General features: G+C 40.1%; 1 protein-coding gene across 4 annotated transcripts in view; it reads right to left on the bottom strand.

The window, feature by feature from the left end:
• Positions 1–24,728, bottom strand: part of LOC109042783 (GTP-binding protein Di-Ras2) — a 504,879-nt gene that overhangs the window by 38,432 nt on the left and 441,719 nt on the right. For 3 of the 4 annotated variants that reach the window (XM_072300625.1, XM_072300626.1, XM_072300629.1), the window contains one exon: positions 5,431–5,598. In XM_072300625.1, the coding sequence (XP_072156726.1) occupies positions 5,431–5,598 (168 nt within the window). Of the gene's footprint in view, positions 1–5,430; positions 5,599–8,598; positions 21,575–24,728 lie in introns of those variants that run through there. The other variant, XM_072300637.1, reaches the window with a different exon arrangement.

The following is a 24,728-nucleotide window of genomic DNA, read 5'->3' as shown; positions in this document are numbered from 1 at the left end:
AACCATCCTGGGTTCGGAAGCTCTCGAGGGATTTTTTTTGGAAATTCGAAAATACAAAATGGCGGATGTTGCCTAAAGCACTATCTTGGCTTGATTTACTCCGATTACGTCGAAAATTGGGTATCGAGCGGTATTTTTCGACGGAAAACCTGAATTTTCGGTGAGATTTTGGAAATTCGAAAATCCAAAACGGTATATGTGGCCAGAACTACAACCCTGGCTTTAATTGAAGGGGTGTTTAAGGAGGTAGGAGCAGGTTCAGTTGGAATTGCGCGGGAAATATTTGAATATGCCCGGGTTGCCGCGCATCCGTCTTCAACACTCATCAGTCCGTAGAATCAACGGGCATCGGCCGCTGGAGTCCCCCAGCAATAGAGTACCTATATTGAGAGAGTATGGCCACTACTGGGCCCCATGGAGAGACTTAGGACCCGAAAATGGCGGTGCTTTGTTTTGGTTTTTGTGGATGGGGGGGGGGGGGGTCATTGCCAACTTTTGACGGTTATCACCAACCGCACTTGCTGCCAACCTTACTACATCTAATAGTCCAGTCAATTTAGCTCTAAATAAGGGTCATCTGGGAAAATCTATAAATAGAAGGTTTTTTTGCGGAAACATGTTGCATTAGGCTACCAGAGCAACATATCAAAAGTTTACCAAAATCGGCCGTCCGCTAAGGCCGCCATCTTGAAAAAAGGGGGGGCGGGGGGCCAAAATACGCCGCCGGCGACCGGTTTTTGCTTATACCTTGAAAAATATCGATCCTACGGAAAAATGTCACTGAACCTTTTAAAAAGATCATAAAATTTCCTATTAGAAACACCATACATTTATCAAGTTGCAACTTCTGGTTCGTGAGATATGGCGGTAGTTTCCTGCGGCTAGGAAAGTCAAATCATGCGAGAAATCACGTTTTTTTCAACAAAGTCTGTAATTATCTTAAAAACGGCGAGTCTGAGGCCAAAAAGTGTGCTCACCGGAATGAAAGAAATGCCTATCAATTCGGTTGTCAGTCACAAGGTCTACAGACATAATGTCTACTGCAAAAATGTCTACTTTTTTTCGTCTACTACACAAATGTCTACAGTTAGTATGTCTACTATTAAAAAGTTTTTTTAAAAGAAAGTCTATTTACTACATGTCAACAGTTATAAATGTCTACATAATTAGATGTCCGGTGATGGATAATTCCCCGCAAAATTCTGAAAAATCATAACCTATAAATAATAAATCAGAATTTTCCCTGCAAAATTGGCGACTTGGTAATACCTCATACGCGTTACTAAAATTCTGATTTTGCAATTACTAGCGGGCCACATTAGAATCAGACATCCGATTAAAAAATCGTACAGGAGGAATATGAGAAGACTTGAAGGAATTGTTGCTCGGTATACCTTCTACAAAGGAGATAATATGGTTGACAGATACTTGCATGTAATCGGGCATTGCCTTAAGGTGTTCTCGGAAAATCGAAACGACCAAGACGACGAAAACCCAGACGACCCAGCTGCTTAAAGCTCTGAGGCAGGCTTTACGACATTTTAGGTAATTTCTTTTTTAAATTAATAATTCTTTATAATGTCTACACTATATCCACAGTCTACACGTTTATAGTCACCGTACACGGTAGACTTTCAACAAATAGACTTTCTTTTTAATAAACTTCTTAATGGTAGACATACCAACTGCAGACATTTGTGTAGTAGACAATAAAAAGTAGACATTTTTGCAGTAGACATTATGTCTGTAGACCTTCTGACTGGAAATCATCAATTCACTAGGGGGTCCGCCCCCGGAGCGCTATGCGGTCCGAACCAACGGCGGCTACTACGCGGTGAGGCTCGGCTTGGCCGCGCCATGAATTGTTGCGGTCCAAGATGAAACGGCTTCACTTTTTTGGTAGATTTACCGCGAGGGTAAGTCATATTATCCATTTAAATATGTGCTAATTTCCTTTCATCGTAAACCCCCCCCCCCTCTCCCTTTAGGTCATGCATGTTGTATAAGTAGTTAATAAATGTCAACGGTCGCGCTTGAAGATAATGTTATTATTTTATGCTTTCTTATTCAAATTAAATGTCAAACAACAAATCTTCTTTTTTCAAAGGAAATGAATTAATACAAAATATAGAAATAGGAATAAGACAAGCATTTCTTCGTTTATTACCTTAAGCGGTGGAATTGTTTATTAATACCTATATGTTGAAAAGCATGATGGTCTTGAAGGTTCAATTGTTTTTGATGGATATGAACAAAAAGCGCAACAGATTCTACAAAAAGGGTTGAAAGGTGACGACGTTATAGCTTTAAGGAATGTCCTGCCTTAATTTTTTTTGAGAACACTCCTCTATCCGTGGCCCAGGACTTGCTTCTATCTATAATGAAAAGCATGAGGCCCGTTTGATTTGCATGCTATCGAAACACTTTACTACAGGGAGTCAAGCTAAAGTATCTCAAGCAGAGGACGATGCGGATACTCTCATCGTAAATGAAGCTATCAGTCTGCCGAGAGGAACGAAGAAACAAGTTGTTATCGTTGGTAGAGTACCTATATTGAGAGAGTATGGCCACTGGGCCCCATGGAGAGACTTTTAGGACCCAAAAATGGCGGTGCTTTGTTTTGGTTTTTGTGGATAGGAGGGGGGTCATTGCCAACTTTTGACGGTTTTCACCAACCGCACTTGCTGCCAACCTTACTACATCTAAGATAATTTTTCTCAAAAATTGCACACGATTAGCCTTAAAAATATGTAAAGAATCGCAATAGTGCATTTGGGTAAATTTCTCGTTACGATAAGCAAAGAAAACTACAATTTGAGTCATTTTGCATCACATTAATTTATGGCGTCCGCCATTTTTGGGTCCTAAGGGCTCCATTCAGCCTAAGATGGCTGAGCCAATCAGAGGTGGTAACACCGGTGGCCATACTCTCTCAATATAGGTACTCTAATCGTTGGTGAAGACATTGACCTCCTTGTTCTAATGATAGCTTTGACGCCTGCATCAAGCGACGTCCTATTACTCAAACCAGGTAAGGGCAAATATGCAGCCCAAATTTTTAGCTCAAATCAATTGCGAACATCGAATGTGAATTTGAAGAAGAGCATTCTGTTTATCCATGTCGTCAGTGGATGTGATACTACTTCAGCATTTCGTGGCAAGGGCAAAGGCAAATTTATTAAACTGTTGGAAAAATGTGGCGAAGTCTCTTGTATTGCTGAGAAATTTGATGAAACCGACTGCACTCAAGATGAGCTTTGTCAAGCGGGTGAGCAACTCGTTCTTTTGCTGTATACTTGTATGTATACTTTTTTTCGGATTTTTTTTTTTTTTTTTTTTTTTTTTTAGGGTTACGGAAGCCGTTCCATATGCTTCGCTTATAATTAGCACCAATTAATAATTCATGAACTTTTAGATTCATCGTCCTTTTAGACTGTTTAAGCCCATTAAAGAATTTTTGTAATTTGTACTCTTTATTCTTAACCCTTAAACCAGGGGCATCATACGACTTGCGTCCCGCGGTCAAAAAAGGAACGACTTCCGTCCCGTGTCCAAAAATCTCGAAAACGACTTGCGTCCCGTAGTGGATTGATTTGATTTTAATTCATATCATATGGCAACGTCGCTACCGCAGCTCCACAACAAATCCGTGCTTTTCGGTCCGGAATTGTCCGGAATGTCCGGAATTTCGGTAGCTCTTATCAGAAGATGATATTGCACTTGCTTTGACTTAATAGCAAATTGCCCATCAGACCCGAGAATTGTTGCATTCTGTGATTATGTGCTCGATACGTATATCCGTGAAAATGCTTTGTTCCCACCATCGATCTGGGCAAGTTTTGTGCTTCTGACGCGACTACTAATGCCTGCGAGGCATTCAATAGACATTTTAACGGTCAGTTTTACGCTCCTCATCCTAATATTTTTGATTTTGTTTTAGTCTTAGTAAAAATTTAGTCCGAAAATTATATAAAAATAAAAAGTATTAATACTAATCGAAGAAAAGGGAAAAAGCAGACGGAAAAAGAGGCAGATTTAAATGCTCTTATGCAAATTTATTTAGGGAGCGAGGATCGACTAAAATATGTGCGCGAAGCGTCCTTTAAATTTTTACCCTCGTAGTGCCCCGGCGTTTTTAAAGGTACAATTTCAATTTTTGACGTGCTTGTAAAACAAGCAAAATTTTTAATTCATGACGTGCACTGCTTATGAGTATGAAGAAATTTTGACGCGTGTTTCCTCATCTTATCTCAGGTAATTTTATCGTATATTTTCCAGTTTGACTTGATAGTATTTTGACCCACATACGCGGTGTTGCCAATCACGGTGGCAGCTCAAATTCGGATTTGAGCGCGGGACGCAAGTCGTTTTCGAGATTTTTGGACACGGGACGGAAGTCGTTCCTTTTTTGACCGCGGGACGCAAGTCGTATGATGCCAAACCAGGAGGTAGCTCCATGAATATTTTTTCCTGCAAGTCTCCATTTAATAGGTAATATATTTTCAACAACAACATTTCAATAAATAAAGAAATAAATAAAATTAAAAAGATTAAAAAATACGTAAATAAAATTAAAAAAACAACAAACAAACAAACAACCGAGAAGCCAGAAGACCGCCAACTGAATCTTAAAAGGATGGGACAGAGGATCCCCAGACTCCCATGGGAGCACAGGAGATCCCCTGTCCAGTCCCCTGTATTTCTTCTGGGAGCACAAGTGATCTTGTGTCATTCGTCGGGGAGCACAAGCGATCTTGTGTCATTCTCTGGAGAGCACATGTGATATCGTGTCATTCCCCTAGGATCACATGTGATCTCTTGCCATTTCCTTGGGAGCAGATGGGATCCCGTGTCCATTCCAAAAGGAAATTTTTAGCAGGGGGGGGGGGGGATAGTTCAAATTCACCTTTAAAAAACAGGATTTCAAAAGACTCCGAGGTGCCCAGTTACGAACAGTTGACGCCAAAACAAATCTGGTGTTGAAAAGTGAGGAGTGACGAAATACGAACAAATATACAAACATTTTAGTGTGTTACAGAAATTGGCGCTGCTCAGAATGTTGGGCGCCCTTCGACTATAGCCTATATATGTAGCTTTGTGGCACCGTAAAAAAGAGGTGGGGGTCGTCGGATGATATGGGCATTTTCAACTAATTTTGGAAGTGCCCCAATAAATTAGTTCACTAACCCAAATGTTGCAGTACTACCCAAACTTGAGTTGTGGCGGTACTACCGCAATTAGTTGGTTTTGTCCACATCATCCAAAAAGTTTTGGGCAGGTAGTACCACAAATTCAGGGGATAACCCCTAACACTTTTTCTTCCGTGGGTATATCCGGTCCTGTATTTGGGCCATGACCGGGCATGGGTCGTAGTCTAAGGGCCCACGTATTATTAGTATCGGCAAGTAAAATGTTACTTATGATACTTACGTCCCAATAAGGTTTAAGTTCTTTGAGAGATTGCCTAGATGTGACGGAGTACACAAGGATGAAAGCGTGACCTTTTGATATGGATAGCCTCTGCATAGCCGGAAACTGATGCGACCCTGTCGTGTCCGTAATTTGAAGCGTGCAAATGTTTTTGTTGCAGCTAATGACCTGAAACATATGATCGCGCCACTATGAATGCAAAAATTCCTGTTAAAATAAGGTTCTTTATCCTTCTGTCAAATGAACCAGAAGTCATGGGTTTTTCACCTTGTCCAAGTAAGAATATCCTCTATACCCACCAACTGCCAGTCACATTTGACATCCGGTTAGAGTTCTATTATTTGATAAAACATAGATAGCTTTTTTTATTTCAAGTTCTAAACTACCTACCTCGGAAAGTTCTGCGTCCAGTTCTGTCTCATCGATGGGCCTGTTACAAACTTCAGCTAGAGAAAAAAGAGGAGTTGTTTCCCATAGAAATAATAGTTAAAAAATCACGATGAGCGCATCTGGAGATGAGGCTGAAATACACTCCCAACTTTGCGATCGGCGTACGGAATATGGGTTTTTTTTTGGCTTCCCGCTTCAAAAACGATACGACGGCACAGGTAAACATTTCGTAAGAAGAGTCGTTCCATCCAACCCTTCCGCACTAGGATGCTAAATAATATTCAACATGGCCCACTCTTCCGCGCGCAAATCTTGTGGAAGCACCATGGTCTTTATCAATGCAAGGAAAATGTCAATATAAACACGTCGGTTAATGAAATCCAGTCTCATCACATGTATTTTGGCCCAAGACACTGAATCGTGTATAGACCGTGCTATGTGCATCCTGTGGTACGGAGGGCATTTACAACTTTTAAAAATTCCAAAGACATTGAATCACGCAGACCGTGCGTCCGGCTCGGTTTAGTACAGGCGGAGCGAAGCAAGTCTCTCGGAGCCCCATGATGGGCGGTCGGGGAAGGGGAGAGAGCGTGTGTCCCAAGCACTCGAATAGACTGCAGAGAGGCAATGGAGAACTCATGCCCGCGCTCGGTTTTTCACGAATATCTCGTTTAGAGCCCATTTTCAGACAAAATTCCTAAGAAGAAAAGTTTCAGAACACATAATTTCACACCCGAAGATCACTGTTTCATTCTAGCGAACCAATTACCTACATAACCTCTGAGTAGAAAACACTATGCAATGTTAATACTGATTTGCATTACTCTAATTTTAACACTTTAAAAGGACGAGTTAAAATCAAAAGGAACTATCATAACTGTGTTAACTTACTGTGCGAATTTTCCGTGATTTTCATCTGTGCGTGAAGTTATAAACGAGTTTTCATGTCTATCATGTCTATGTCGAGTTGAAGTCAAGCCGTGTCCGTAAACTGTTCGGATAAAATTATTGCAGTGTTCTTGATTGAAAGTTAAGGTACTGGTTTAAAAGATTTCGCTGTTCATGCTAATTACTGTGAATATACTGTGAAATACCGTTAACATTCTTCTAGCATAAGCTTGCACCACTTCTAAAGAATTTGAAGAATGTGAGGAATGCCAATAGTAACTAATATGTAAACATTCTTATCGAAAGTCGATTCTATTGAAGTCTAAATACACTACGTACACTTAAGGCATGATGATATCAGCGACCATCACTAATACGATCCCACATAGCACAGAATATTGATATAATACTACAATAGTACTGACACGTCAGTAGTGTCAGTATTTATAAAATGCTGATGTATCCTGATTTAATATTATATCAAGACTATGCCAGTATTTATTAGTTACTGATTTGGAGCTGTCAAAATATTGTTGCAGTATTGGCCGAAAAGGTTGATTTCATAAGGAAATCAGGGTTATGACAAGGTCATCAGAACACTGCAGGACACCGACAATATGTATGCGTTACTACCTTAACAATGACACGTCTGTACACTCAGCGCACTCTGTCAAGTAGACGATGACCGTCATTTTCATAGTACTACACATGTATTACATTTGAAACATGAATTACACAAGTATACAAGTATTGAATAATATAAACCACTTACTTGATGTCCTGCGACGTTTAGTAGCGTAAAATACCCGGACGCCCTCAGGTGGATTTGAACTCGAACCGCGGAATTCCTAGCCCAGTATTCTGCCATTGAGCCACAAGGAGCTGATGGGGTTCCGGGTTAAAATCACGCCTGTTAAGGCTGTTATAGCATGCATAGCATCATTGCGCGGCTCGACTTTCATCATAACTTTGATTAACACCGTGTTTTCTTAGGCTTCTTTTTCTTAAAATTCCTATATTTCTTTTTCATTTTTTCGTGTTAATTTCTTTTCGTATTATTTTTTTTTTACCTCGTCAGCATTGACTCAATACTGTTGTTTGATATATTGAAGGTATCAGTGCTATATTCATGCTGACGCGGTATACCTTTTAACCGACAATCTTAATATCATACTGCATTAGTGTTGATGATATCATGTCAACATCCAACAATATGTATCAGTATTGACATAAGATTCTGTGCTATGTGGGATTAAATCGTTCGCTGGATTATCGACGGCGAATATTCCGACTAAGACAGCGTCGCCACGAAATGGAGCATATGCACTAAGGAGCAACGTGAACAAGGAGTTGGAGTCTGATAAGAAAAACAGTTTCAGCTCTAACAGGCCCTCACCTTCTCCATTGTCACTCTCAACCGCTGGCCGAAAGACCACAAGGCGCGAGAAGAAAACGTCCAAGCCGGCACCAAAGGTCGCATCAGTGACACCTAACAGTCAAGCCTCTCCGATTGCAGCCCGCAATAATAGCAAGAAAAGAAATGCGGTGTCATCTTCTAAGTCTCTGGCCCCTTCAACTGACGGTGATACAAGAACAAATGCTTCACCAACGCTTTCATTACGAAGTCTTCCATTGTGTTCTTCTAAGCGGGTGAAATCTACTTCTTCTTCCAAAACCAAAGCAACGACTTCAAATGTAATAGTAAATTGTAATACTAGTAATCCTATCTCAACCTCAATGAGCACCCTAACTAGTCTGGAGCTCGATCTAGAAGTGCAAAGGATGCTTTAAATAATGAACTTATAGATACTAAAAATAAATTAAGCTCTTCTTTGCATGAGAACTCGATGTTGATCGATGAGTTAACAATTTTAAAAGAGGAGATAAGGGTTTTGAATGAAAAATTACATTATGTAAATACATATAAAGTAGAGGACACTTCAAATCTTTCAAAAAACAGCTTAACCAAAAAGAACAAAATGTTATTAGACCAAATTGACACGCTTAAAAATGACCTTAGCAAGGTAAATTCCGACAACTATTCCCTTCAAAAAGCAAATAGAGGCATATTTAAGCAATTAAAATAAAAAAAGCCAAAACAGAGTCAAAAATTGGAGTTTAGCTTGAGAAACACTTTTATACTTAAAAAATTTAGGAATACAGGAAATTCAACGGCGTTTCAACAGGTAGTACTTAATGTTGGTAGGTTAAATCAATTAAAGGAAGAAAGTACCAAGGCAAGGAAGGGAAAAAAGAAAATAATCATCCTAGGTGATAGTCGCTCTAGAAATTTAACCAAGCATTTGCACTTGAACACAACAAACTTTGCCATAGAATCATATGTACACCCAGGTGCGGGCTCAAATAAAATACTTGCAAGTGCAGACTTTCCTGACCTATCCAAAAATGACTGTGTACTAATCCTTTCGGGTTCCAATGACGTTAATTTATAAGAAAAGTAACAGAAACCATGATAGTATAAGTGCACCCGCAATCATCCTAGCATTTCCTTTGCAGCTAGGCATAAACATACAAATGTAATTGTTTCTGCGGTACCCTATAGGAGGGACAAAGCACCCTCTGATGCTATGAATCAACAAATCTATGATTTTAATTTAAGTTTATTTGACCTAGGACAAAAGAATGAAAATTATACCTTCTTCAATAGGATGTGTTTTGCTATTGGGAATGATCATTGTAAGGACGGACTTCGTGTGAAAGATAATTTCAAACGCTTGATGGCGCTTGAGTTGACATCATTCCTCAACTTTCATTTAAACTAAACTCCTCTGACAATGGAAATGTTAATTTTCTGCGCTCTGAAATTTTGACTTATGAAAATAACCGTATCAAGAGTATAAATTCGCCTAAATTCCATTTACTTAATCTAAATATTCAAAGCCTCTGAAAAATTGGAAAAACTCATCTTCTTGCTCATGAGATCTGCAAATTAAAGTCTGAGCCAGATATTATCTGCCTTACAGAAACTTGGCTTAAGCCAGATAGTGTTTAGTGTGGGTAATATCTGAATAAGTGAACACTCGGTTAAAACGATATTCATATTTATGATACAATAAAAAGGGAATGAACACGACACGGTAACACTGGTATCACGACATGATGATCGGCTGACGCCATGACAATGGTCATCACCTGACCCTCTGAGGGCAGTGGTGCCAACCTGTGCTGGGTAACCAACCCAGGCTATCCAACACCTCCCCGTTTTCAATTTCTACTTTTTTTTTTGCCTTACACTTTACTCCCTTTTGCAAACACAAACGAAGAAATTGAGTGAGTAGAGTCCAAGTCAAAAATATTCCAGAGGTGTATGATTTTCATCAGTGAAATTTAAAATTATACATGAAGAATAGTTTTTTAAAAGATGTAACAGTTACAATTGAGGAATTCGGACTTGTACACTGACAGAAAACTGACACAGTATTTATTCGATTAATTTGCATTTATGAAACCAATCAATTTATGACATTTGAACTCAAAATTTGGTTGAAGTTATAATGCTTATGAGTTCACATAGATTTGAACGATTTGCAGTTCTGAAATCGACAAATATTACTGAAATTAACTGTATTTAGTCATAGGCTGTCGTTAACATGTATTAGCCAGGACATTAAACAACTTTCCAATTGATTTGCAATTCCGAAATCAAGAGAGATATGAGAGATTTGAAGCATTTTTGTTCAGAATCCCATTGAAGTACTTAAATCGCAGTTATGTACAGAAATTGAAATTTATACAACTATCAAATGATTTGCAATTCCGAAATCAAGAGACATATAAGAGATTTGAAGCATTTTTGTTCAGAATCCCATTGAAATTATTAAATCGCAGTTATGTGGATTTAATTGTTAAATATAACATGACTTAATTAGATTGAGTAAAATAATTGTTAGTCGCTTATAAATATGACATTACTTAGAATGATTATGAGCACTTAAAATTAACATGAAATTTCTTTGAAATTTATTGCAGAATGAATCAGAGATACTACAGTTTACTTTGCCGAGTGATTAGCTTTTTTCGGTTTTATCTCTAAAAGATGGAATTAGGGAAAGATCTCGCTGTACGACTTTATTTAGATTTTTGGTTCTGAATAGAGCATGCACATGATTCCTGGTGATAAAACCTAAATCTACGCAGGACTTTAGACCTAGAAGAGGAGTAGTGCCAGTATTGACAACGGTGAAGAACAGTTTATGAATTTGATTTTGATTAGGAATTTTGCAATCTAGCACCACATACCCACATGAGTCAATCTGAGCACCTCCGTAGCCTAGAACAACTGAACGATTGGGTAAAAAGCACATTTGTTGAATTTTTGATCAGGTCGAAAATTTGACGTGATAAAACATTAACTTCTGCTCCCGAATCTAACTGAAAGCTGACCGTGTTATTGTTAATGATTAAATATTCCATCCAGCACTTATCTGTGGATTTGGAAATACTTGACACATTATGAATTTTGACAGACTGCTTAACTGACTCATCAAAATTAGATTGATTAAGCTGATGATCGATAATTGAATGATCCTCAAGCTGACTGGATTTAGACTGATCAGTAAAATGCTCCAATTTAAAAGTTGGTTGGACGGAGATTTCTGAAATGTAAACATAATCACTAGCATGAATATCTGAAATTTCAGTCGGATTAGAGATACTGTTTGGAGAACATGAGCACTGACAATGGACATTGACTAGATTAGCCGCTTTGGAATTAGCTGTAAGTAAAAGGTGCAATTTTATCATTGGAATTAGGTAACACGGAATTATTCCGAGATCTACACATAGAGGAAAAATGATTAAGACGCTTACAGTAATTACATTGCTTCTTGAATGCTGGACATTGGTTGATAGGATGGCTAGTCCCACAATTTTGGCAGTTGATTGGCTGTTTAGTTGTAGTTTCAGTACCTGAGCTGCAGCTTGGCTGTTGATTTCGGCTGTAATACGGTTTGCTGACTCAGTTGACCTCAGTTGTGGATGATGTCCCTTGATCGTTGATTTCCTTTGCCCGCAGTTTCCCAGACTCGACTGACTTGCATAGCTTGACCGTCCTATCGAAGTCGTATTCCTCTCCGAGCATGCGTTGGCGAAGTTCATAATTAGAGATGCCAATGATGATGCGATCACGGATGAGCGATGTTTTCAGCTCACCAAAGCCACAATTGTCAGCCAGCTTCTTGAGTGAGAGAAGGAACGTTTCAAAATCCTCACCGTCTTTCTGCGATCTTGTGAAAAACTGGTATCTAGAAAATACCACCTTTGTCCTGGGCTTGACATACTCATCGATAGCTTTAACTAGAAGATCGACAGTTTTAGACTGGTTACTTGTGAGAGCAAGGGAGTTGATAAGTTCTTCTGCTTCGGATCCGATGAGGTTAAGGAAAATGGCCTTCTGAACCTCTTCGGATTTCTCGGTGATTCCGGCGCCAAGAGCGTAGTTTCTCCAACGTGTTTTGAACTTTTCCCAATTCTCTTTAATATTATCATTGATTTCCAGTGGTTCTGGCTTTGTAAGAAATTCCATTGTACCGTCCGAACAATGATTACCTTGCAATTAGTGAAGGTTGATAACGACACAGATTATCATGAACTTAGAAGAAATTGACCCATACGCAATTGAGAAATTAAAATTCGAACTTAATCGATATACTAAAAGTCATTTTCGAACTTAATCGATACACTAAAATTGAACTTTTTTAGCGAAATCACATGTCTTGCACTTGAATTCACTTAAATACCGAGCGCGAGGCCATGGTTGAATTTAGGCCTGTTGTGCCGGTTCACGACGCGCACCTCCGTATTTTTTGCTACGCTTCGTTGATCACCCGTTTACATCCTCGTCGCCGTGTTTAGTGTGGGTAATATCTGAATAAGTGAACACTCGGTTAAAACAATATTCATATTTATTATAAAATAAAAAGGGAATGAACACGACACGGTAACACTGGTATCACGACATGATGATCGGCTGACGCCATGACGATGGTCGTCACCTGACCCTCTGAGGGCAGTGATGCCAACGTGTGCTGGGTAACCAACCCAGGCTATCCAACAGATAGCGCTATTCCCCTTTCCAATTACATCTGCGCTGACTCCAAAGCTAGAGAAATTTCAAGAGGAGAGGTGTCTGCAATCTATGTCAAGCCAACTATTAAGTATTCTCGTCCTTAAATTTTTAAAGCCCACTCTGTAGAGCATCACTTTGAAACTTCGGCTATCTCAATACATAAACTTAGTAATATTCGTCTTAAAAAACCTTGGGTTATTCTATCAATGTACAGGCCGCCTACTGGCGACTTTGATGTAATGTTGGAAAAATTAGAAGCAGTACTTAGTACCTTACACGAAATGAATTGTCATTATAGTCTATCAGGTGACTTAAATATCGACTTTCTGGATCCACGGCGTAAAGATGTCATCTCTCTCTGTAACAATTGCTCTCTGAATTCAACCTTCGGCCCATATTTTGTGATGAACCTTCCAGGTTAGCTAAAACTTCTGCCACTTTGCTTGACAATTGTTTCTCTAGCTCTCGTCCCATTGATTCTGTAACATGGGATCCAGGGCTTTCAGACGATCGAGGTCAAATTGTCTCATTTCCCATCGATTCCGAATCCAATTATATTAATAATAAGCGTTTTAAAAGACACTGGTCTAAAGAGGCCTGTCTAGGTCTAATTGGGCAACTTCATTACTTTTGCTCCACTCTTGACCCTCAACTTGGAAATGTAAATAATACAGTAGAACATTTTATCAGAGGTTTGTACTCTGCTATTGAACTATGTTGTCCTCTCCGTCCAGTAAAGTCATTTTCTTGCAAGAGGTTAAAAAATGATACCCTCAATTCACTCAGTGAACGTAAGAAAGAATATCATTCACCGTAAAAAACTACTGGTCTTCTTAAATACAAAAAGCTCTTCAATAAAACTAATAAGTTACTTAAAAAGTCTTTATATAGAAAAAAGCGTAAAAATGTTGAGAGAATGACTAAGAACTCCAAGAACAAATCTTTTACTATGTGGAAAATTATAAAGGACCAAACGCCGAGTACTAATAACAATTCGCTAATTGATGCTGTTAGCTGTGATGGGGTGATTGTTTCTGATCCTGCTAAAATAGCTAATGTTTTCAATGAACATCTCACCTCCCTGCAAAATACGTTTCCAAGTAATTTAGCTCATTTTAGGGCTCTTGAGATTACAAAAAAGTCCCTGAAAAACCCCCCTCCAACCTTTACATTCTCCCAGATAACGCTAAATGAGCTATACCCGTGTGTTTGTAGTCTCAAGCCAAACAAAGCTGAAACATATGGCTGTATACCTCCATTTTTCTTTCGTGACTATTTTTCTATATTTGGTGAGCATCTGCTAGTGCTGATTAATAAATGTATCGTGACAGGTGTGTTCCCGCACTGCTTGAAATCTGCCAATGTAACTCCTTTGTTTAAAAAGGGTTCCAGGAAGGATGTATCTAACTATCGACCTATTTCTGTTCATTCTACGAGGGGCATTCGTAAAGTAAGTATATATATTTATTTTCTCCGAAACTAATGAAGATAAATTAAATCGATAAAAATTGTTTTTACCGCCATACTCTCAGCTTTTCAAAAAGCCTTCGTTTTTTAAATTTGGTTCACCGGTTCGCGAGTGACGTCATTTTTCCCGCGCCCATCTCTCGTCACTGCGTGTCCAAAATATTTGAGTGCGGCGGAGCTCCTCAGACGAGTACATGCTACGGTGTTATGGGACGCTCAAGGGATATTACTGATCGATTTCTTGGAGAGCGGAAAAACGATGAATGCCGCAAGACATTCTGAAGTTTTGAAAAAAATTAAGTCAGCGATCAAGCGAAAACGGCCCGGTCTTTTGTCTCGTCAAGTTTTGTTCCTTCAAGACAACCTCATGTGGCTCATGTGACTCAAGACTTGTTCGCTTCATTCAAATGGGACCTTTTCCCTCATCCACCGTACTCACCTGACCTTCCTCCAAGCGATTTTCATCTTTTTCTTGCGTTAAAGAAGAGCTTGGGTGGCCAAATTTCTTTACCAACGCAGAGTTGCAAGAAGCTGTAAAAAAATGGTTCCAACGACTGCAGGATGCGCAATTTTTTGAAGATGGAATCCGCTAACTGCTAACAGTATCCGAAATGTGTTCAACTGGGTGGAGATTATGTCGAAAAGTAAGGTAAGACAATTCAAAGCCTGAAAGTTTCACATATTTAACCAATTAACTGTGTTACAACCTTCTTTACGGTGAAAACATGTACTCGTCTGAGGAGCACCGCCACCACCACGCTCGAAAATTTTGGACACGCAGTGACGAGAGATGGGCGCGGGAAAAATGACGTCACTCGCGAACCGGTGAACCAAATTTAAAAAACGAAGGCTTTTTGAAAAGCTGAAAGTATGGCGGTAAAAAAAATGTTTACCGATTTAATTTATCTTTATTAGTTTCGGAGAAAATAAAGCTATATACTTACTTTACGAATGCCCTTCGTACAATGAGCAAACTATTCGAAAAAATCCTATTTAAGCAGCTTCTGTGCCACTTTGAGTCCAATAACCTGCTATATATCATCACCAGTTTGGCTTTAGAAAGGGTCTATCTACCACCCATGCTCTGTATAAACTTATAGACAAAGGTCTCACCGCCTTTGAAAAAAAAACTTCCTGTAATGAGTATACATTTTGATTTAACTAAAGCTTTCGATTTCCTCAATCATTCTTTGCTACTCAAGAAATTACATTTATACGGTCTCTCTGAAAATACCATATAACGCTCATTGCTTCATATGTTTCTGACCGTAATCAGAGAGTAAAAATTGACTCTGTCAATGGACCCATTCTTTCTACTGTCTTACCCTTAATGGCCGGAGTCCCTCAGGGATCAATTTTAGGCCCAGTTTTATTTATCCCTAGGGGGCTGCGCCCCCTGGCCGCTCCGCGGTCCAACCCCCCAGAGGCGCTTCGCGCCCCTAATAAGCAGATATCGTGAGATCGTTAAAAGATCATTAAGAGTTAGGGAAAACCCGGTTTGGAGACGGCGCGGGAAGCATGTGAGCGACTGAGCGTGCGTGGCGGGAGGGGAGCGGGGAGTGGGGGAGAAACCGAGCGTTACTAATTAGCGTGACACCCTCAGCGTGACACGGTGCGCTTATGATTTTATACTATAGAGTAAGATTTTCATGAATGACCTTCCCTTTAATGTCAAATACCCCATTTTACTATTTGCGGATGACACTTCTGCCTTAGTTGAGGGTGGAGATGTAATACTTAAGGCTCGTGAAGTGTATCCCTGGTAAAAATGGCAAGTGTTAGGTCAGTGATTTCCACTGAGGTCAGTGCAATTTGCTCTGAGGTCAGTTCAGTTTTCTCTGACGTAATGGTGAAAGCACTTACCCAAGAAGTCAGCACTGAGGTAAGAGGCACTGACGTCGGGAGAAAGACTTACCTAAGTGCAGAGATGTCTCTGAGGTAAGCGGGACTGAGGTCAGGACTTGGTTCAGAGGGTAAGTCTCTGACATCAATCTTAATCGAACCGCACTCACTCCCAAAAAGTAGAGATGGCTCCCCCTTCCCCCACCCTATTTCATTTTCGTGGGGGAATATTTCCTCGGGACACGGGGACCACAAACTTTATCTTTCAGAGAGGCATATTTTGTAGTAGAAGGTGGGATTTTCTAAGAGGGAAGGAAAACTAGTTTAAGTAGCCACACTCTTGAATAATTTGTTTTACCCTCTTCGTTTAAGATGGCACTTAAATAATTAAAACACAACAAAAAATGAGATCGATAAAAATATTATCACCGCTAAAATATGTATTTAGATATATTTATTTAAGCATTATTATTTTTTTATAAAGAAAAATAGTTTTAAATTTGGTTTTAATTTTTTTCAGTTTTAACTGTTTTTAAAATGTTTCAGTCTCAATTTTTTTTTAAAATTTTCCTATTTTATTTTCAATTCTTTTCTAACTTTTTTACTCCTTTACTTTCAATTTTTGTATCTGCTAATTTATATTTTTTGTATAATTTCAACTTTCATTATTTTTTTTTGCATCATTAGCTTTAATTTTGAATTTTAGTGCGATCCATTTTTTTTTCAAAGAAACGTAACTTACAAAACTTCATTTACATGTTGATTGATTAAAAAAGAATAATAGAAAAATTAAGTATCGGATTCACATTCAAAGACAAAATCATCATTTGCTGGCAAAATTACCCCAATGGGGGCCCTGAAATGGTAAAATTACGCCCCTAACACGTACACGCGCAGGTAGTGTAGTGGTTCAATCGCTAGGACGATCACCGAAGTTAAGTTACGTCGGGCGTAGTTAGTACTTAGATTGGAGACCGCATGGGAACGAGCGATGTCCCCTGAAGATTGTGATACTTGCTTGGGATTGAAAACTCACAGCAGCCCTCCCTGATCGTCAAATAGTGACTTAACGTACCTGGCAGATCGGTAATTAACGAAATTTTTGCCTGTACAGTATTTCTGGGAGTTTCCACTCCGCTTACGTCTGAGACACTTAGGTCAGTGCCACTTACATCAGAGGCACTACTTGCCTTTGGAACAGACCTAACACTGAGGTAGCAGATCAGCGCCCGGCAGCACTGACATCAGTGCTTAGGTCTGTTCCAAAGGCAAGTGCTACTGATCTGAGCACTTGCCATTTTTACCAGGGATGATCAGGCCTCCGCCTGGTTTAATGCCAACAATCTGACGGTTAATCAAAGTAAGACACAAGCTTTAATGTACTCAGCCGGTTCTTGTAATGCTCCATCCATTGATTATTGTATTCTAGAAGACTCAAATAGTATTCGATTGGAAAACTCTGTTGAGTTTCTTGGTATCCAAATAGATAAAGGGCTCACCTGGAAAGAACATACCAGTAAAGTCATGAGCATCATTGGGCCCTGCGCAACCTGTCAAGAATATCTACCCTTCAGTGTTGCTTAGTATTCTATCATGCCCATGTTGTTTCCCATATGAGATACGGACTAATCCTGTGGGGCCGTAGCACTGGAGCAGAGCAAGTTTTCATGTTACAAAAAAGGCTCGTCAGAATTATGTTTAATATGCCCTGGAATGCCCACTGCCGCCCAATCTGTATAGAGCACAGATTGTTCACCCTGACCTCTTGGATAGCCTAAAGTTTGCAATCTCAAATGGATTGGTATCTCCCTCCGATCTTCTACCGTCTCATAATTACAACAGCAGGCATAGAGATATCAAAAACGTAAATGTCCGTCTGAAACTATCTGAACAAGATTGCAAATTTTCGGGTATCCAAATTATAAATGCTCTACCCTGGAACATCAAACAAAAACTCCGCGACGGTGATGTACAAAAATTTTTCAATTTACTTCGAGATCTACTTTTAAGCAAGGCATTTTATAATTTGAACGAATTTCTGAATTCTGCTGTTGAGTAATGTTCTGCTAACCACCACCTAATGTAATAGTTGTAATTTATATTTTAATTATTGTATAGTGTTTTTTGACCTGTGCCATAGCCCTAATAATGGGGCTCCACATGTACGAAAGTTATAATAAATAAATAAAAATTATTAACCGAGGAAAAAATCCACTCAATTCGACAAAAATTCACTGGAGTCACTACTGCGCAGCGCATGCACAGATGTGCGCAACTGGGACACACGATGCGGGTCAGTGCCACCACTCATCGGTATGCCAATTTTTAAACGTTGTCTCGCCTTCCGTAAAACAGGATACACTGTCTAAGTGGTTCAATGTTTTTGAAAAATTCGCATGGCGCACCGACTGATGAATGGAGAGCGCCAACCTCGCATCGGTGAGTTCGTGTGTCCCAACCGCGCACATAAGCGCATGCATAGTAGCGGCCCATGTGAATTTCAGTCGAATCGTAAGGCTTTGTTCTCGTTTGGTAATTAGTTCGGAAAGGCAAAACTTTACAATTCGGTTGTAAAATTATATGCTCTACAAATTTTGTGCTTGGTATCATTGAGTGGCCACGGCGTGAAGTTTGCATTCGTTTCGCTCCTAATTCAAAGCTTCTAGACTCGATTATCCTGATGTTGTTCTTGATAAACGTTGTATCAAAATGTTCAGGAGTTACTTAGGGACCTAAAGGAATTAGCCCAGACAGTGTAGCGCTGGTCTCCAGGGACAAAAGTGGCCTTTTCTTTGTGGTGTAGTGGAGTGGAAGTGTTGTGTAATACGTTTTGTTGCCACTTCTACCCAGTCACTCACCGAAATTTTTAATTTGGCGCATGCACAATTAAGCAGAAGTTAGGCAACACCGCATGAGCTCGATCACATGAGCTAAATCATGATAAGCCAATGCATCTTCTGAGCTGATAAAGCGCATTTCATTCGTGTGTACCACAAGCCGGCGCGACACAGAGTAATCATGCCGAAATCAACAGCGACGCCCACTGCCAATACTGCTACCCCCCCCCCCCCCCCCCCCGGTCACCCGCCGAGGCGCAAAAACAACGTCGTCGTCGCGTGTTTCCAACGCAGCTGCTCCCACTGAGGAGGGCAAGAAAGGGATGAAGGGCTCGTCATCCAAAAAAGATGATGGAGGAAGGAAGAGGATGCTATCCTCTACCAACTCCAGGGCTAACACTCAGGGACATTCAGCTGAAACAACTGAGGAACGCTTGACGGATAAGTCTAAGGATGGTGGAATGAGGGAACTGGGAAAGCTGAGAGTTGTATTCGCCAAGATCCAGAGTGACTACGAGAGCATGCTCGGTGAAGCGGTCAAAAAGAAGACAACAATCAGCAGGGAAACCTTTGCCTATCTGATGGAGAGGCAAATAACCCTGGTTAATGACCTCTTTGGGTTAGTGGAGAGCGCCCAAGAAACAACGAAGGAAAAGTAGAACAAAGAAGTAGCTGACGGTTTTGAGTTGATGAGTGGAAAAATAAGCTCAGAATTCCAGAAGCTCGCAGCCTCGATTACAACAACAGTAAATAAGCTGCAAATTAAAGTAAACAACTCGCTGGAGCAAATGAGTGCTAATGCAAAGCAGGGAGAACCTACTGAGGCTGAGGTTACCTCCGGGGCTTTTAATTTCCCATTAATAGAGCAACCGCTGCTACAGGGGAGAGCCAGGAAGCCCAAATCAAGGTCATCTTTATTGGAAATTACCGCGATTCCTGAAGACCAAGATGCCCCGGCGGTCAACAAATCCTTTAGTGATGCCCTGAAAAAGGCTAAAATTGATACAGTGGTCGAGGAAATCGTGCCAAAGGATAAAAAGATTCCAGTAGTAACCAAGAATACGGATGAAGTACCTAAACAGAATTGTGGAGGGACTTAAGGACTCGGCGGCACTCAGCTTTAAACCACGCCTAGCTTTCCAACCGACCGTAAGGATTCAGAATGTTGATGCTGATTTGAACACTAAGGAAGTGGCAGAGGAGATTTTTGAAAAGAATGATGTTTTTTCCAAAAACCCCTCAATCAAAAAGACCGATTTCCTGAGGAATTTCACTGAGAGCAATTGCCTGTGCTTCGAAAAAACTCAAGATCGGAATTATGCACAGTTGGGTTGCAGATTATATCTCACCAACCAGATGTGGCAAATGTAATATCTATGGGCCCTTCAGTGTAACAGAGAAAAGCCTATCTGTAGAACCTGTCTTGGAGATAACATGACGGCGGAATGTGACGGTAAAGCAATACCAAGCAATCCTGTGTGTGCAGCATGCCATGCATCAGGGAAGGATAACGCGAGTCATAGCATATATGATAAGAAATGCCCTTCACTAATAGAGGCGGTGAGGGTCCGCAAAGAACGGACTGATTATGGCTGGTAAAAAAGGAGAAGTTGAGGCTGGAGTGCTATCCCTGCTCTTATGTAACGTTGATCATAGCGGAGCATTTCACGAGGATGCTCTTAAACTTGCTAACGAACCGGGGTGTTCCTTTTTTTTTACTCCCGAGCCGTATAGGAAGTACGTTAGAACAAAATGCCTCTTTGGAGATGAACAGTAGGTATGACGCGGCGGTATGTACCAGTTCTAATCTGGAGGGAAGCTGTACGGGATGGTTGAAGCGCCGCGGTTTTGTGTCCTTTGAGCACGGAGGTATCAGGTTTTTTAGACGTTTCTGCGACATCATTTTATCAACGTATCTGGGAAGTTTCCGCGGATACTATACTACAGTTCGCGAACGTTTCAGTAACATTTCCGTAACGCTATACATTGAACACCTTTTTGCGGTAATGGTCCGGCAAGGAATACAACAATCGTTTCCGTAACGATGCCTTCTATCTGGGATATAACTCATTTGTGGTGACGTAGCCCGGGCTGTGTAATGAGGGGAGGTGTCAGAGTGTGAATTTATTTACACTACTTTAGGTTGGCAATCGCTGTACGGCCAACCCTGTTATATTCCCACCTATCTTATTTCTATTCGTTCGTTACCGTTCGTTGTATGCAATGACCGCTGCTGCCTACTGTCCCTTAAGCTTGTGCTATGTACTACGTTTAGATCCTTTTGTGTTTACTCAATAAACTAACTATGTCCTGGCCGTTGGCATTTTACGGCTTTATACCCGAGTTCTTCTTCATTCTACAGGAGGTTTTGAAGGTGACAGAATTGCTTGCAAATCAATCAGCGGGTATAGTTTTAAGATATTTAATTGTACAGTGTCATGATACACTAAAAATCAGAAAAATGTATCTCTGTCCTCCACCGAAGCAGAGTATAATTATTTCACTAAGTATTTGTGCCTCTGATCCATGTTGGTACAAAAATATACGTTAGCCTCTGAAGGTCCCAGTTTTTTTTATGGAAAGTGGTTGATCCGGGCATGGGAATGGTCCGCATCACGCAGTCCATACGGCGCTGAAACGGAAATAATAAGACTCTGTGATCCTTGGCTCTCAATTATCACATCATGTCAATGTCGTGACGAGGCGCTACGCATTCAACAAGTGTTACGGATCGACCAGAGTTGGAATGCTCCTCAACCTGGAGCGGGTGGCTCACTCAACTCCGGTTGAACGTCCGCGCGGCCCGTTTTCGGGCGCGGTCGAATCAATAACCCGGTGCACTCATCATGGCCGAGAGTGGTGGTGAGACGGCGAGAAGGGTTGGAAGGGGGTGGAACGGGGATTCGCGGTAGGATTTCCTGCTCTGCTGGTTGCATAATTTTGCACCGGCGGAGCAGGAGCGGCAGGGGCACGGACCAGATTGAAATTTTGCCCCCCAACCCCTTCCTCCCCCATATCTCGGTCGAGTACCGCGGTAAGGCATTAATGGGAGTTCGCATCGCAACGAGGTCACGGGGTCATTCGCGCACGACGCTTCGCTCTCACTGGGCTGCAGCCGAGTACAAAGACCGGGGGTTACCTTGTCGCAACGTTGCCGCTTAAACAGCCTCCTTTCCGTGAGAAATTGACTTCGTATCATTGAAAAATGCAACTCTATCCACTACTAAATACATGATCAGATGCAGTTGGAAAGTTAAACTTTGAACAATTTGAAGATTTAGAGCAACTTTTAGTTTACCGGACCGGGAATGTTGCTTTGATCAACCTATAAAAATTTGGTTTGGTTTTCAAAATTTTCACCAATCCATCTCTGAAATTTTAATCTCCGTCGACTCCCCCCCCCCCCCCGTCCTATCGATGCCGAATGGCCTAACGCCAAGTTTTTCTCGGCATAGGCCCCTTGAAACTTACAAGGAAAAGGCAGAACAAATGCGCCTTATAAATTTCCATCATAACACGTGTAAGACTAATTGCAAAAAGTCCCATCCGATGCACCAGTTAAAGTTCAGTTTCTACCATTAAACTGGTGTTTCCGTTGGCCCATTGCATTATTTTTAAAAATATTTTCGCTCTAGCTCATTTACTCAAAATAAGATTTAAAGTTGGAGGTAGCCTCATCTTCCTCTACAATATAAAATCACGAGAGCAACACGTAGGCGAAAAGCATTTAGGAGTGGATTGAACCGCAAAGCGGTTAATGGGCACAGCACTAGCCCCCTAGTTTTGTAATACAATGTGAGTCAACATCGCGCAACGACCTCAAGTGCTTAAATTGTTGAGCGTGTCCTTCTAAATACTTCGTTTACAAATTTCTCCAGTTTCCTCGTTTAATCTTTCTAAAGTCCTTGTTCAGTTTTGGACCAAGACTTGAATTCCGCCGAGTGGCTTTGCTCAACTGATACTTATTTCATCTGTAATCACAGCAGGTATCGTTTCGATTAGACATTTAAGTGCTGCTGAGATTCGAGGATGTATTCTCCCTGCTAAAAATGAACATGTTGGTAACAAGTTTGTCTGGCCCAACATGGTAGCAACCTGGTGCATGGAACCTGTTATTATAAATGATATCACTATTTTATCACCATGATATCAACATGTTACCAATATAATATCACACACTGAAAAAAAATTTTCCATAATGCCAAAATGCTTAAATTTAGGCGCGCTGCACGTTCTTAGGCTTACTTTTCATCGCAGTCACCAGAGAAGTAACGCTGAGAGAACCCGATACTCAATGTTCGCCAGAATTAAGCCGCGCTGCGCCCGAGTTCCCAAGCGGTCACCCATCGGAGTACTAACTACGCCCGACGTTGCTGAATTTCGGTGATTGCCCGAGTGTCGCTGTCACTCCGTCACGGACGCTCGCGTGGGGACGGTGGCTAATTTAGCACTAATAAACGTCCCCAGATCTGGTTCAATGATTAGAAGCAATGATATTCTTGCAATTCTGTACATCATTCAGTTTCACAATGAAGGATACGAAAATAATATAAAGTAGATCAAGTTTTTGAAAGAGAGGTGTACGAACAGCACATGAAAAAAAAATAAAATAAAATATGGACGGATAAATAGTTATTAAAAATGAAAATATTACAAACGAAATAAGATAAATAAATAATATAAATTAATGAAAAATGAATAATATTATCAATAATTTATTATAATATATTATAATGTATTATATTTTATATTATATTTATTATATTATGATTTATCATATTAATAATATAAATTCGTAATATCATGTAATAATTTGAATAATTACTTCCTGGTCCCATCTTAATTGAGCAACATTCCTTTGACTTTAAGCCGCAGATATAAATTAAATTTTATTCAATGCCCAAATGAATTTCGAAAGTAAAATAGATAAAAAAAAGTCTAAAGGAAAATTTACTCACAGGATGAATATCAACATGGATTTCAAAAATAATAAGGCCACAAAGGTAAGGATAAGAAAATCGTCTTTAAACATCTATGGATCAACACATACAATATTAAGACGCCAACCGAACGTTTCCGACTTTCTCCGAATATATACTGAAAGTTCGGTGCGAATAACCGAATGATCGATTTCCGTGACCTTGAAAGTTCGGTAAAACCTTACCGAACTCGGTTGGTCGTGTGTTCCAAACGCCGTACCCAAGTAGCATTTTGCAACGAAGAAATTGCAATTTAAATGAAATAAAATTTCCAGATGATTTCAACTTTTTTGCAAGAAAATTTCAATTATTTTACAACATCTGACCCCCTCATTGTAAAAAAGTTGCAATATTTTTGTAAGGAAATTTCAATATTGACGACCTTTAAATTTCAACCCCTAAATTGTCCGGGGAAATTAGAATTATTCGAACCCATACTTACCTGAAGTCCTACGATGTTTAGCAGCGTATAATACCGGACGCCCTCGTGTGGACTTGAACCTGACCCGCGAGTGTCATAGCCCAGCACTCTGCCACTGAGTCACAGGGAGCTGATGGTGAGTTGGGTTAAAATCACGCCTGTGAAGGCTGTTATAGTATGCATTGTGTCAGTGCGCGGCTCAACTTTCATCATAGATTTGTTTAAAGCCGTGTTTTCTCAAGGCTTCTTTCTTTTGCCTATTATTTATTATTTTTCTTTTTCGTATTATTTTTTTTCGTATTATTTTTTTTCGATATCACGTAATAGGTACTTAAACTAAATTTACACCGGTGTAAATTATACTACATACTAACTTGAGAACTTAA

The sequence above is a fragment of the Bemisia tabaci genome, chromosome 1, assembly GCF_918797505.1.
Source record: "Bemisia tabaci chromosome 1, PGI_BMITA_v3".
Classification (NCBI taxonomy): Eukaryota; Metazoa; Arthropoda; class Insecta; order Hemiptera; family Aleyrodidae; genus Bemisia; species Bemisia tabaci.
This window is presented reverse-complemented; position numbering and strand designations above follow the sequence as displayed.